Source organism: Typopeltis vanoorti, chromosome 10, assembly GCF_054136105.1.
Source record: "Typopeltis vanoorti isolate ZY-2024b chromosome 10, IOZ_Tvanoo_1.0, whole genome shotgun sequence".
NCBI classification, from domain to species: Eukaryota; Metazoa; Arthropoda; class Arachnida; order Uropygi; family Thelyphonidae; genus Typopeltis; species Typopeltis vanoorti.
This window is the reverse complement of record NC_143558.1, coordinates 11915192-11932129: the sequence shown is the minus strand read 5'-3', so window position 1 is coordinate 11932129 and position 16938 is coordinate 11915192. Positions and strand designations below refer to the sequence as shown.

Here is a 16938-nt window from a genome sequence, read left to right as displayed (position 1 = left end):
CACTAGTCACAAGCCGTCTTTTAGACTCCACTCCTGAATAAACCACTCTCTGGTATCTCTCCTTCAACCACCCTCCTATCCATCTTACCAACCATATATCTATCCCCATCTGCTCCAGTTTACTGATTAGGGTTCCATGTGGTATCCTATCAAAGGCCTTGGCAAGGTCCAGTAATATCACTGTAAACCCATTACCCCTATCCAGTTCAGCCGTCACTGTGTTATAAAACGTGAGCAAGTTACTGAGGCATGGTCTACCCTTCACAAAACCATGTTGTCCCCCATACAATATCTCATTTTCATCTATCCAATCCTGTATTCTTTTTCTTGACTAATTTCTCTAAGACCTTGACAATGATTCCTGATATGCTAATCGTTCGGTAATTTACAACAACAGTCTTGGAACCACCTTTATGCAGTGGAACTATTTTCCCCTCTTTCCACCCCCTCGGGACTAACCCAGACCCGAGACTCAAATTAAACAAAATGGTCAAGGGTACTGACAATTCTTTAGCTGCTTCTCGTACAGCATGAGCTGGTATACCATCCAATCCCACAGATGTATTGACATTGAGGTTATGCAATAGACTACTCACCTCCACTTCATTCACCACACTTCCCGTATAATCTACTGGTTTATTTGTTTCTGCAATGTCACCACCTGGATGATATATTCTTGCAAAGTGCTCACTCAGTAACTCAACTATATCAACTGATTCAGTTACCTCCCTACCATCGGCATTCTTTAAAATCATTCTGCCATGTACATTTTTCCTTTTACTTGCTACATATCTAAAAAAGTGTTTAAGATTGTCTTTAGCTCATCAGCTATCATCAACGATACTCCTCCCCCCATTTTATTCTCCCTGTCATTCCTGAACACACTATACCCATCACATTCAATCTCACTAGCTATATTATCTACAGTCAGCCATGTTTCACTAATACCAATAACCTGTGGTCTGGAAGTGCTAACCATGGCCAAAAACTCTTCCTTCTTGTTCCTAATACTCCTAGCATTAGTGTACATGAATTTAAGACCCCCGTTAGCCCTAACCCTACCTTGATGCCTTATATTAACTATCCCACTCTGATTTGTTATCCTTATTTGCTCTGGCATATTATATTCATTCTTACCTTCAACTGCCTCCCTAAGGACTGTATATCAACCCCCCCCCCCTTAACAAATCTAGTTTCCCTGAATTTGCACATCCACTACATTCAGCAACACTTTCTCAAGTCTTCTTACAACGTAACCATTCAAATGCAAGCCATCCATCTTATATAGATCCTTTCGTCCATCGAACTCACTCCACACGTCCACAAATTCCACACCACTCATCATACATAACCCATGCATATGTATGATGCATGGGTTATGGCCCTCCTTTTAAACATTTCACTGTCATACTGTGGCAAAAGACTAATCATTCTAACTCTCTCACTCTTTTCTTTTGTTACCTCAAACAATTCATTCAGGTCTTCTATCATTTCCATTTTATCTCCTTTCAAATCATTCGTACCTGCCACAACAATCATTTCTTTCACCCTTTCCTTTTGCTCTCTAATAGACTCACTTACATCCTTTATAGTCGCACCAGGTTGGTACGATTTTGTCAATTCCTCTACTAACACACCTCGTACTAACGAGTCTCCATACAGCACTCTATCCTTCATTTTGTTCATATTCACATTCATACATCTATTTTTCTTGTCATACTTTTTATTATTGGCTGGTTCATTTAGTCGACTTTTGTTCATGCGCTCTAGCTGCTGTTTTGCCCTTTGTATCGCACCATTCAACAACGCGATCTCACTCAATTCACCTATCTCATCTTTTTTATTCTCTGTCAAACCATTAATACTATCATTCACACTTTCTACATTCACACTCTCACAATTCTCATGTACAACCTTGCCGTTTCTTGTCTTATCCCTATTTTCTTCATTCTGAAGTTTGACAAAAATATCACACTCACGATCTGAAATACACTTCAATTCCTCATTCTCCCTACATTTTCTACACACATTCACTCCTTTATTATCATCTAACCGCACTCCGCAAAGCATACATTTCGCAGCTAGTACACTGACTCATCTCTTTTATACTACCGTTCTTTGATAAAGATGGTGAACCATCATTACTAGCTGCCATTTTCCTTCGTACTGGAGCCATACTTATTTGCAATGTATTTTATCAAATTATGAGTTATAACACACCAAAAACACACAAACAGATGCACTAAAATATGCAAGGCAAACAAAATTATGCAATATTAAGTAATTTTATCAACGATAACTGAAAATAATACTTATCTTTTCAGGAGCTTGCACGAACGCTACACACTACGATATAACCTCGAACCCAACTCAGAGTTTCAAAGAAGCAAGTATCTGAAGATGGTCGGTTTCTTTATATGGTAACTCAATCATTAAAGTTGTGGTAAAAAATAAGGTGCATAAGACATGTTTTACAGGTGGTACAATAAAATGATATCAGATGCTTTGCATAGAAGGAAGGAACACACATTAGAATTAGTGGCAGAGGTGGTGGGCACAAACAACTTGGATAGTGAGACAAAGAATGTGGAAAGGGATTTTAAGAAGTTGTTGTAGGAGGTGAAGGATAATATTGTCATTAGGAAAGTGGTTAATTTATTGTCCAGATATGATAGTGGTGAAATGAGAAGGAGAAGAATGATTCTGAATGACCAGATGTTGGAAGTTTTTCCACTTTTTTATACTACAAATAAAAAATACTAAGAAATTATATTCTTGGTTTAATCTTTTATCCAAGTATAAGCAAACAAAATTTGTGCCTGAGTAATTTCAGGAATGGCATCTTGTATATAGAAGCTGATGACTTCACATCATTTGCCTTAGTATCCCATAATGCAAAGCACATATCCTTATAGACATGTATAATGCTATGCATTATGGGAAGGGCCACTACCCAGACCAGTTTTGGCCTTTATTGAGGTCTCATCAGTGGGAGCCATACCCAGAAGTGATACCAAGGTTGAATGCAGAAGTCATATTTCCTTACTTCAGCTTGGTGTCACTGGTAATCTGGTACATTTATGCCACCAACTTAAATGTATCATCATGTTTGCTTATCCCCCTCCTCCCATCCATTAGCCTCTATGGGTGGTATTAATACCATCTATAGAAATGCCATCTCTGGAATGTGGGTATGCTATATAAAGATGACATACTGAATATTCCAGAGATCTAATGCTACCTTAGTCACTCTTTTCCAGATCCCTTCTACAATTCTTCATCTTCTCAAACTCCCTCCTTCATGTTGGGCACCTGTTTGTGGTGGTGAGACCACCTATTTATAGTAGTGACCTTTTTCATCTTTGTATATTGTTTTGTTTCTGTATTCTTCACTCTGCTTCTCCTGAGGTTTTTACTGTACTGTTTTCCAGACCACTATCATCACTGCGATTCAGTGTCATGCCATCACATTTGCCATATGATATTGTCTTCATTGTCACCATTTTCTGTCTGCTGCTGGATGGACTCCCTCAAAGTCCTTCATTATGAGCTGTTCTGTGCCACTGAGTTCCAGCATCTCTTTAATCTCATCCTTCCACCTTCTCTTTGGTTTTCCTGTAGCTATTTCCATTCATCTGGAATACCATTCAGATATCAACTTTGTCCATTTTTGGATCATACTTCTTGCGGTATGACCTGCCCAATGCCATTTGGATCTTTTAATGACTGTTACACTATATCACATCCTGGTCTGAGCTCTAACCCAAGTATTGTCCTTTCTACCTTGAGTGGTAATACCAAGCAGTGAGCTTTCTATTTTCCTCTCGGCGGTCCTCAACTTGTTAGTCAATTTTTTAGTCAAAGTCTACATTTCACTTCCATATGTCATGACTGGAAGTATACAACTGGTGAATATTTTTCTTTTAAGGTAGATTGGGATGTCTCTTTTGAATGCTTCATGGTGTTTTTCAAAGGCTACCAAACCAAGTTGAATTTTACATATAATTTCTTCCTCACATCCCTTCGACTCTGCTCTGATCTTTTGCCCTAGATCATTGGTTCCCAACTGGTGGTAAGTGTACCCCCAGGAATACGTGCTGGGCCATTCAGGGGTACACGCTAATCAGTAATGGCGGAAAAACAAGTAAAGTAAACAAAATGCAAAATGTTAGTTATGGAACAATAAATGTCAGTATTTAAAAACAAGGGGTACAATTTATAGAAATGGGTTTAAAAGGGGTACACAAGTGGAAAAAGGTCGGATACCACTGTCCTAGATAAATAATAGGAAGTTATAACAATTTCCTGGTGTTCTATATGTATTGGCTTTTTGATGTATTTATTATACATTATTTTTGTTTTGTTTGTTTATATTTAATTCTTTCTTTTTACTTTCTGCATTCAGTTTATTGATCATTTGTTGGACTTCCTCTGCAGAGTTAAGAACAATGTCATCAACAAATTGTGATTTAGTCCTTTAGACTCCAATGCTAAAATACATTGTCTAATAAAAGTCTAGATATTTTATTGGATTAAAAAAAAATAATTTTTCAGTATGTGGATCTGATCACTCTAAACATGGTGTTTATTGACATTCTTAAAGCCAAAAGTTGCATAATTTCAGACTCACTTTCAAGAATATTCATTCATCCAGACAGCATAATCTTACTTTGTTAAGATGAAATATTTGATTGGAAATATGGTTTCAGACTTTTTAAGTTTAACTTCAGTTGAAAAGACCTGACAAAGATTTAGATTCTAGATGAGATTCCAACTTGCCTTTTGTTCCATCCACCAGAGTGTATTGTCATTACTAAAGAAGCTGCAAAGATTGATTATTATAAAAGTGCATAATGCATTGATCTTTATCTTCTATATTAACTATTTATAAGAATCATTCATGATATAACCATTTATATCATTTAACTTAATTTCTCTTAATTTTTTGTAAGTTTTTTGCTCTAATCCTGATTAAGCTATTGGATATTCAGTTAGCAACAATTTGTAGACTTTTATTTAATTCATTGTGAAAGAAAGTAAACTCAGTTAAGTTTAAATCAGTTTTGTAATTAATGGGAGATTTGTCATTTTAATTTTTTTTAATAGAAAAAAAATATTTCGCACCATTTCACTTGCAGGGTAATATCTCGTGAGGCAGACAAAGGAACAGTTAAAGGGAAAAAAGACTGGGTGTGTATTGGTAATATGTTCATAAAGATGCCAAGAACAAAAGTTAAAGATATGATAGAACAAGGTAATTTTAAAAATGATGATTACTTTATTTATGTAGATATGAAGTTATTATTATTAGATCTCCAGGGAGTCAACCCATGAAGTGATGTCATACATCACCTACACCTGCTTTCATACCTTTTCTTAAACTCATTCACATTAGATGTACTCACTACTTAAACAGACAAACTGTTCTTTACTCATGGCTCTATGAGAGAAAAATCTAGCTCTTACCTCTTTCTTAACTGCATACAAACTTAACTTCCACAGATTCTCCCTTGTCCTCTCAATGCCTTCTTTATAATGAAAAATTTAATCAACCAATATCTTATAATGCCATCTCCAAAGTTTGTAGACTTCTATCATATCACCTCTCTTTCTTCTGTCTACCCATGTCTGTAGACAGAAGAAATCTACATACTCGCAATCTTTTCTTGTAATGTACATGCTACATAAAAAGATATTATTATTATTCAGGCCTCCATGGAGTCAAAAGACTCATCGTGAGAAGTCCTTTCTAAGAAACACAAGTCTATCAAGACTCATTGAAGGAGGTCCCTCCTAGGAAACACAAAGTCTATCATACCACTCCTTAAATGCATTGACCATTCTCGCTCTTACCACTCCATCAGGCAATGCATTCCATGGTTCAACCACCCTCCATGCAAAGAAACCATTCCTCACCCTCTTTCTCACAGTTTCCTTTCGTAACTTCCAGGGATGGCCTCTTGTCATGACTCCTTCCCACTGTTCAACCAAGCGAAAGAACTCCCCAGTGTCAACCCTGTATCATCTTTGTGACTCTTCTTTGCAGCATTTTCACAGTTTATTTATCCCTTTGAAACCAAGCAGATCAAATCGGTGCATAGTACTCCAGGTGTGGTCCTATCAAGGCCTTGTAGAGAGGCAAAATAACTTTATCCTTACATGCCAGTGTTTGTTTCAATATCACAATTTTTGTTATGTGACCTTTGAACTTTAACTTACTATCCACCATAACTTCAAGATCTCTGTGTACGTTTTACTCTGCACAAGGGATGTCAACTTCCCATCAACCCTATCTCTAGTGTTTTGTTCATTGAATGTATTGAACACTAAACATGAAGATAAACTTGTTAATTGACAGGCACTTTTAGGTAGAGTGATGTGGGCAAATTTCAAAATGAGAAATTAGAAAATGGAACTTATTTATGCTTATGGTCCTGAGATGGTTCTAAAGAAGTGGAAAATTTTTTCAAGTCGTTAGACAAGTTGCTGACAGGAAGGATCCTGTTGTAGATGTAAATAGCAGAGTAGGAAATGAATCGTAGACAACATATAATGTTTGAAGAAATTTCAGAGAAAAGTTCAACATTAATAATAATGGTGAGTACTGGCTGGATTTCTGTTTATAACATGGACTAGTCATTACTAATACCATGTTCCAAAATAACTGTGCACAAATTCACATGGAGAAAAAGAAAAAAAAAGGAGAGAGAGAAAAAAAAATTTTGACTGTTCATAATCATTCATACAGTTTCACACTGGTTCAGGATACAAGAGAGTACAGTGGATTTGAAATAGGAAGGATCGCTGTTTAGTTTCGAGCGGGATAAAGATGAATATCACATAAAAAAAAGTTTAAGAAAGTTATCACGAGTGAATTGTAGACGCAACCATCCATATATTTTTCAAGAAGAAATGAGTGAAAACAAAATCCAACCTTAGAGTTTCAGTGGCAAACTCTGAAGAGAATATTGATTCATACAGGAAGATATGTAGTAAAGTTATTTGTAAAGATAGAAAATTCCTAACTTCATGGTGTACTCAAGAAAATGAACAGTTCTGGAAAAAAAATCATTTTGAGAGTTCTTAGTGTTGGATCCTACTTCGTCTTAATCTATACTTTGGATCCGACATGATTACTATTATGATGTTCTTAACTAATTGATAAGTTGTTAGTTGATTTCTAATTCAAATATAAAGAAAATTTATATTTAAAGACTGCGCACTTTATATCTGAATTAGTTCAAGAATTGAAGATAAACCAACTCTCAACTACCCTTCCTTTATATGTTGCTATTATATATACTGGCCGAGTATATTTAATTTACTTAATTTACCCGCTTTGGTTCGAATATTTTATGAATGGTGCAGTAAAAGAGATTCAGGCAAAATACAACTTTTGATTAACAAAAACAAACATTTAATTTTAAAATCACAAATTTTACACTTAAGATCAAATCACTAATTAAATTATTATAAACACTTCAGCCTTTCTGATAATACTGTCATACAAACTCAGACAATGGTAAATCTGTTATCTCTAATACAGTCTTCTCACAGTTCCTTAAGTTCCAAATACAATAAAATTTGCAGTAACACACCTCTTCACAAACAAACACTTTTAATTTTACACTTCAGTTAATTCTCATCAATAGTTACTGTTAATATAAGGAAATTCTAGGATGAAACTCACACACTTCTCTGCATAGAAATATTAATGGTTGGAATAATCTTACCGATAATCTTTTTTCTTCATCTACTTATACGTAAACACTTTTTATAACTGTAAACACTTTAAACAGTATATGGCACTCATTAAATAAATCTTCTAAGCAATAACTGAATTAATCGTCGGTCACTATACACATAAACAAACGTTCTTGCATGAAATACTACTGATCACTTATGAATTAAGGCAATACACAATAATTCCTTAACTTGAGGTTTTATATGCACAGCTGTTCATTCTTCCTGCATTCATTTAATTCTTTAGGCAATATATTTCTAAGCACAGCTAACAGTAAACTTCAACTTTACAGCCTCTACTATTCGCTAATAACTCTGTGCTTTGCTTCAAGGTTCTGTATGTCCTTGAAAGGTCGGCCCTGAAATTGAATCTCAACTCAAATATCGCTAGTCTATTTAATAGTCACTCAGCTGTCTTCCGTAGCTATAATTATTATTCTACAATTTATTAGCTAAACGCCTCTCGACTAGTAGACTTTATTAGCTGCTTGAGTGACTTGCCGACTCGCTATTATCACACTGTGATTCTCGAATGCCAAATGCTCCGATTCCGACCTAATGCCAATCTTCTCCTTTTTCTCTCTAATCTATCTCTCCCCATATTTTCAGCGTTCTTCCCTTTTTATATCCATCCTTCCCGCCTAAATTATTCTCGTGATTTCTTTCTAAAACTCTTTTCAATAAACCGTCTCCTCACGTGGTGTTCCAAAACTCGCGCTCGCTTGCTTAATTATGTTTTGTTTTGTTGTCTCCATGACAACAAAACAAAACATAATAAAATTGAGCTATTACATAACATTAAATTTCTACAAATAGGAATAAATAGAGAATATTAACATTTCAATTAATGCGCAGTTAAATTATCAAATACAAGTTCTTATAATATTAACATAGTAATAATTAAAATAGCTTAATAATATTTAATACAGTCTTTTCATTATTAATACATATATCTTTGATTAAATAATTAAATATTAGACAAAATTAAGGTAGTTATATGAATATTAAATTATAAAATAAGTTGTTTACATTAAATAATATTTACACAAGTCTTGCTTGGTATATGGTATATTATGTTAAATGTGAATGAAAAAAAAAAATATATATATATACAAAACAATTTCATTCACAGTTTAATATTAGTAAATCAGCTGGTAGATACACTGAGAGAATATAGAGAAAACTGTATTCTCTCAGTGTATACAAAAATTGCAAATACAACTCAGAGAATAATTGCGATGTTGAAACAAACACTGGCATGTATGGATAAGAAAGTTATTTTTCATCTCTGCAAGGCCTTGATAGGACCTCACCTGGAGTACTATTGTTAAACTGATGAGCTGTGTGTATGATAAAAGGACCTCCCAGATGACTCTTTGAATCCATGGGGTCTTGGGTAATAATAATAATACAATTTGAAGGACATAAAAATTAGATCTGAGATCATCTGTATGGCAAAACAGGATTGGCAGACCATGCTCTGGATACTCCTTTGCATAGGATCAGATGGAGAAAAACATTTTTGTTACATAGAAGTCGTTACAGGTGTAGAGGCTGTTCACAGAATCAGCATTAGCTAAGAAGCACTCTCCCAACCTCAACAAGTATTGGCTGCATTAATTTATCAAAGATCTGGGAGACTATCACCTAATAGCCTACTTCTCTGAATTAACTTTTTAGTTATCTGACCCATAGAGGATGCCATTTTGTAACTGGCAACAAATGTAAGGACATTAAATTGTAACTGGCAACAAATGTCCTTACATTTGTTGCCAGTTACAATTTAATTTTTTTTCTCCAGTTACTTGGTGTAGTGCTGTGTGCCTTCACAGTTTCATTGTGCTATGATAATTCTGGGTAGAAAACCAGCAAAATATTAATGAGTTTAATAAACATATTTTTCCCTCTTGGTGTTAGGTATACTGTTAAGCTCTATTATGGATAATAAACAGATCTAAGCCTTTCTGTACAAAAAAAGTCTCCTCTTGATTACAATCCATAAGGGGTAAACTGCTCCTCTCATGCTTTGGACAAACAGGACTTTCTATTGAAAAACAATTACAAGAACACTTGAAACAAATCTTATATCAACAACAATAAACCTGAAAAATCTGGCCCTGATCATAATGGAGTAGATGCTGATCATAATATCCTCTGGCCTAATATTTGCCGTTTACTTTGGTGCAGGTTTAGGTTTGAGCAGTTATTTAAAGCTCCTGTACACTGCTCAAATGACTGCCTCTCCAAGATTTATGAGAGCCTCATCCTCATAAATGGCAAGCAATAGTGCATCCCTGCCACTTTTTTTTTTCATCTCTAAGTTTATTTTTTTATTGTAATCTTATTTTATTTTATAACCATCTTGCAGATGGTGTTCTGACACTTGGCTCAGGTCTGCAAATAGAATTTAACATTCTTTATTCTACTTTATTCACCTTGTGATTATGCTAATACACTGATGATGACCAGTTAGTTTCTGGTCATAATATTTACAGTGAAAAAAAAAAAAATCTTGTGAATATGTGTGTCTAATAAACTACTTAGTCTTTCATCATCATCAAATTCCTGACATGTACCCTCAAGGGGTGATACAGGATATGATAGTACTACATGAAGGACTTACATCATTACTAACTTCCTATCTACAATTTTCCTCCAAATCAGTCTGTTACTTGTCAAGACATCAACATTATCAGATCTTATATTTCTATCGTCTGAGGCACTTTGTACTGTATCAATCCACATATATCTTGGTTGTTTTTCCTGCCAACCTGGCAGAGAACACTTGTTTTGCTAATCTTTCCTCGCCCATTCTGTTTAAGTGACCATACCACCTGAGATTATCTCTGCAAACGTATTCCTGGATGCTGACAATGTCAAGTTCTTTCCTAATATCCTCGTTTTAAATATGATATTGCCATTGATGCCATCTGTTCACGCCTCTAATCTTTCTCAGGACTCTCATATCTGCAGTCTTTAGTCTTTGGTCAAGTGTTTTACTTCTGACCCAGCTCTCAGATTCATAAGTTAAAACTGGTTTGAACACTGTCTTGTATACAGCTAATTTAGTGTTCCGACTAATTTCTCTCTTATTCAAAATGCAGTTGACATTTTTAATGCTTCTGCCTATTTTCATTGTCTTTGTCTTTTTATTGCTGACCTTCATACCATACCTATTACAACAGTTATTCAATTTAGTCAGGGAATCTTGCAGACTTGTAGCGGATTTATTTAGCAGTATAACATCATCTGCAAAAAGCACAAAGAGCTGACATTAACATCTCCAATTTTGATATCAGGTTTAATACCACATTCCTTCATAATGTGATCCATATAGATAATGAATAACAGAGGGGATAATGTACATCCTTGTCTCACACCAGATTTAACATTAAACCATCTTCCTGTACTTCCTTCAATTCTAACTGCTGACTTACAACTCAAATAAAGACTAAGTATTGCTTGATATAATTCCCCATTGACACCATATAACTGTAGTGTATTGAATAGCTTCTCTCTTGGCACCTTGTCATATGCCTTTTCCAGATCGACAAAACTTAAATACAGATCTTTGTTATATTCCCATGCTTTCTCAACTATTTGTCGTAAAGTGAAGATCTGATCCTGACAGCCTTTATTTGGCCTGAATCCAGCTTGTTCTTCACCAAGCTTTTCTTCCACAATTCTTCTCAACCGTTTCTCAAGTATACTTGCATAAATCTTGTCAGGAACACTCAGTAGGGAAATACCTCTGTAATTCTCACATTCAGTTTTATTTCCCTTTTTTATATATGGGTACTATTAGAGCTCTACTCCAATCATTGGGAATTCGTCCCTTTGTCCAGGCTTTCTGAACTATGCAGTGCAGCCACTGTAAGACTTTTATACCACCATACTTCAGCATTTCTGGTCGAACATCATCTACTCCTGCAGCCTTTCCACATTTCAAGCCTTTGATGGCTTTTTCTACTTCAAGTATGGATATGTATTGATAACTGCATGTCTGGTCAGTGTTTTTTATCACTGTGCTGTCATCACTGCTTGTTTCATTTAGCAGTTTTTCAAAGTAATTACTCCATACTTCAAGATATCTTTTTTCTCCTGTTTTCATATCACCTTTGTCATCTCTAACTCCCTTTACAGCACTCTTTCCTCCATTTCTAAGCTTCTTCAACAAACTCCAGAATATCTTACCACCTTCTTGATATTTATTTTCTATGTTCTTGCCAAAGTCCTCCCATGACTTTTGTTTAGCTAGTTTTACACAGTGTTTCGCTTTCTTACATTTGTCTCTGTATTCTCTAAGAGCAAAAGCTGACTTATTTACCAGGAATTTTTGATATGATTTCTTCTTTTCCTTCACTGCCTCTTTAACTTCCTGTGTCCACCATGGAGTTCTGATTTTTCTATCCTTGCAGACAACCTCACCACATGCCTCTCTGACTGAATCAATCAGGGTTTTCTTCAAGGCTTGCCACAGAATCTCCAATGTTTGGTCCCTGTTCTCAAACTCTTTCATTTTTTCTTCAATAATCTTTGTATTTTAGTCTACAGTTCACATCTGAGAGCTGCTCAACTTTTATTCGCTTTAAAACTTTCTTACATGTTATTCTTTTCAATATGAAATTCAATTTTATCCTGCTCAAGACTAAATAGTGATCGCTTCCAATTTCAAATCCTCTGTACACTCTGGTGTCCTGCACCAGGGAGAAAACATCACTATCAACAATAACATAGTCAATGAGACTTTTCTTATTCCTTGCCTCTTCTCTCCATGTGAATTTTTGCACATTTTTATGTTGGAACATGGTGTTAGTAATAACCAGTCCATGTCCTGAGCAGAAATCCAACAGGTATTTGCCATTATTATTAGCTTTGCTCTTTTCTCCAAATTTTCCCAAAATATTTTTGTATGTCCGACAATCATATCCTACTCTGCTATTTAGATCCCCAACAAGGACCAACTTTTCCTTTATCATTGTGTCAGTTGCTTTCTCTAAAGCCTCAAAAAATTCCTCCACTTCTATCTTAGTAGAATCTTCTGTGGGACCATCGGCACAAATAAGTCTCATTGTCCAGTTCCCCATTCTGATATTTGCCCACATCACTCTACTTGAGACTGCCTGCCATTCAAAAAAATTAGCCTCATATTTTGTGTTGAATACTATGGCTACTCCTTCTTTCCCTTGATTGTCATTGCTTGAATATAACATTTTGTATTTATTGCTCAGAAAGATCTCGCCAGTTTTTGTCTTTTTTGTTTCAGTCACCCCTATTATGTCGATCTGGTACTTATCTAATTCCTTAGCTAGCTCCATTTCTTGGCCATTCAGGCTTCTTAAGTTGATAGTACCGATCTTTAACTTTGTGATGTTGAGCTGGGGTGTGTTTTTAGATTTGTTTCAATAGCTGACTTTTCGCTGTTCGCCCTGGTTCCCTGGCAAAAACAACAGGGGCCTTGTTTAACCGGTCGATGTCCCAGCCGGCAAGAAATTTTGTCATGTTGTATCATCATTTTGTATTTTGGCTTAAGCCAATTAGAAGACAATTTGGTCGGCTAAATCCCAAATTGCCAGCCCATCCTCATTTGTTCATTATCCAGGTAGATACCCAACAGGGTGCACCACGAGAAGGTGAGGAATGGACATTAGGTCAGAAGCCCTGGTCGGTTCTCTGCATTCTTTTAAAGGCTATGTGGAGGTCTCCTCTCAGTTATTCAGCTTTGAGACACCAATTATGTCAATATAATATTTTATTCAAAAATATCATGTCAATATGATATTTTTGAATTTCCAGCTAGTTCAGATTCTTTTCTATTTCTTCTGATGTAGATAATGTTGATACCTTGAGAATTATGGTTTCAGATTTTGACTTGCATTTTCTCTGGTATTTTAACTTAAGCATCCACTTAAATTTCTATTAATTATAATTAATTATTAATTATATTAATTATATAGCATTTATGAATAACTACCACAGAGAATGCTGTCAGTAATGTCCTACTACCCATACTTGACTCTCAGTGTAGAAAACTCATAGGCATCACGGAAATAGTTTGTAATGGTATAACGAATTGCCTTTAAAATAGTATTTTCCTAATAGGATTTTGTTTGGACTTTTCAGTACTTGGTTATAGTAAGGAAGTTTGTTACAATGGTGTTTGTAGTGAGAGTCAAGTATATAAATTCAATTAACATAATGTTTTATATAACACTGTTAATTATCTCATGCCTCTCTCGATACCTAAGGAAGGGACATTTTAGTTTCATATTTACTAAAAACAATTAAAAATCTTTAAGAATTTTTACACTGCAAGAATTGATGATTCTTGCAGTTTAAAAATTGGTTATACTATAAATTAAATTCCATTTGGTTATACTATAAATTAAAGATATCAAGAAATTATATACTTGGTTTAATCCTTTATCCAAGTGTTAGTAAACAAAGTTTTCGCCTGAAGTATTTTCAGGACTGGGACAACTCGTATATAGAAGCTGATGACTTCACATCACTTGCCTTAGTATCCCATAATACAAAGCACATATCCTTGTGGGTATGTATAATGCTATGCATTATGGGAAGGGTCACTACCCAGACTGGTTTCGACCTTTATTGAGGTCTCATCAGTGGGAGGTAGACCCAGAGGTGATACTAAGGTTGAAGTAATGCCGAAATTTAAAAATGAAAAAAAATTCCATCTTTGAAAAGTATTCCCCCACCCAAAAAAAAAATGAATTGTCTTTACTCCCATTAGGGAGTAGACGAAGTCATTTAGCTCTATCTAATTTGAAGAGGCTCCACCATTAGCTATTTGGAGATAGCTGGCCCATGACTATCACTAATTTTAAATGGCATCTATGAGAGAATACAGCAATAAGCGCTGATATCTTATGGTCCCTAATGCAGTATATCATTACGTGAACTAATGTGGGTTCTATAGTCAAGCAATGATATACTGCATTATAATATATATAAGTTATTGCCTTTTGTCAAAAAAAAACTGACTTTCTGGGTGAAAATCAGAAAATCAACATTTTTGGCCAGAAAAAAGACATTCTAAGTTTAATTCCAGTCCCTGACTAGAGGAACTTTTTTTCTAACCCTTTCTTCAACTGGTTCCGAAGTTACTCAATGACTGATACAGCCATTGAGTAACTTCGGAACCAGTTGAAAAAAGGGTTAGAAAAAAGTTCCTCTAGTCAGGGACTGGAATTAAACTTAGAATGTCTTTTTTCTGGCCAAAAATGTTGATTTTCTGATGCCTTATTTGAGACATCTTTAGGAAGATTGAAATATATATAAGTTATTGCCTTTTGTCAAATGTCTTTGTCTAGCCTTGCATATTATTGGATATGTTGTATTTAATATTGGAGTGTTTGTAGATATATTTTATATTTATGTAGATCAGAAAAAACTTGATGATGAAATCAAGAATCTGCGCAAGAACTTAAAACCTAAAGTATCTAAATTATATCAAATGGAAGGCAAACCTGAACCACATGGTTTTTCTATTGATTCCCTGACAAGAGAAGAATTTAAAGCATTTGAAAGTATGCTCATGCCAGTCTAGTTGATTGTTTTGAAAGGATATACATGAAAAGTTAAAACCATTTTTATATGTCACAAAAGAACCATTTTTATATATCAAATATGTTATATAAACACATTTTATGTTATAAGGAATTTATGCAGTGCTGGATGTATTTATTATGTTTTCAGTTTGTGTATAAATAAATTTCAATGAAATCTATTTAAAATATCACGAAAGTGATGATGCTTACTTTAACAATATGAAATCATTCATTACACTTATTATTACCAGCCTTTAACCAGGAGACTTAAGTCCACCAATGGTGACAATGGCATGAATTCTACGAATTACTCAGATTCATATTTGGACCTTGACGGCCATGTAACTAAAATTAAATGTTTTTGAGGTTAATTTCGTATTTGTAAGATGGAAACTCATAACATTCAGTGTGCTTACTGAACGTCCTCCAATTACCTTCATTTATTTTAGTATTCATCGAAAATCTGCCACCAAAGCTGAGAGCCATAATCCAAGATTTTTCCAACCACAGACTTATATACGGGTATCATAACTTCCTGCAGACAAATGTTTCTTTAAATTAGAGCAACAATCTACTGTACTTAGCTAGTTGTTTTACCAATATCTCAGAAGATATCTTAAAAAAACAACTTAAGACATCCTGTCACTTCTGGATTGTGTGGTATGCCCAAAATACATAAGACTGATAATTATCTAATACGCAATCTACCTTCTCTGGACTAAATATTTATTCAAGCTTCTTAAGACTCCCATCATCACTCAAACTCCTTTTTAAAAAAAAATCATTCATTTGACAAATAGTGATTTAGCCTTTGCAATTTTCTCTCTGGTTATTCACTGTGATATGGTGAATGGTTTACCAATACTGGACTATTTCAGGGCTCTGTAATTAATTCTTATGTGCGTTTTCCTATTCATAAATGACTTTTAATCACTAATCTCAGATCATATCCATAGTTTCTCCAATGATAGTACACTATTCTTTTCATACCGTGAAACTTGCAGTGCTCATACATCCCAAGCTACAAGGTCTTTCATAGTCAGTGACTTAAATACTGATCTCCTTGCCAGTTTTCATTGAGGTAAGAGCAAGCTCATCAGTTCAGTGATACCAAAAGCACAGTCATGTCTATGCAAGAAAGATCATACTTCACTTTTTACTCGACATTGATAATGACTCTCATGGTATAAGCACATCTACAGTTTGATCTACCTTCAGAAGTATAGAATCCTCTTCCACTCAGGATATTACTTCTCACCTATACCACTCCTAACACTATATCATATTAAAATATCATATATCATATGATATCATATGGCAATATCATATTAAAAACAAGAATAGTAGGAAAAAGCTTGACATTGTCAGCATCCAGGAATGCGTTAGCAGAGCTAATCTCAAGTGGTATGATCACTTAAACAGAATGGGAGAGGAAAGATCAGCAAAACAAGTGTTCTCTGCCAGGCTGGCAGGAAAAAGACCCAGAGGACCAAGATATAGATTGATATTGTAAAAAGTGCCTTAGAAGATAAAAATATAAGATCTGATGATGTTGGAGTCTTGACAGGTAACAGATTGATTTGGAGGAAAATTGTAGATAGGAAATTAGTGATGATGTAATTTT

General features: G+C 34.9%; 1 protein-coding gene across 3 annotated transcripts in view; it reads left to right on the top strand.

Annotated features, from left to right (window-relative positions):
* Positions 1 to 15485, top strand: part of LOC150102174 (p53 and DNA damage-regulated protein 1-like) — a 146809-nt gene extending 131324 nt beyond the window's left edge. For all 3 annotated transcript variants that reach the window (XM_090399248.1, XM_090399250.1, XM_090399249.1), the window contains exons 3-4: positions 5139 to 5254; positions 15147 to 15485. In XM_090399248.1, coding sequence (XP_090255374.1) covers positions 5139 to 5254; positions 15147 to 15313 — 283 coding nt within the window. In that variant the 3' untranslated portion in view covers positions 15314 to 15485. The remainder of the gene's footprint in view (positions 1 to 5138; positions 5255 to 15146) is intronic.
* The last annotated feature ends 1453 nt before the right edge of the window (positions 15486 to 16938 follow it).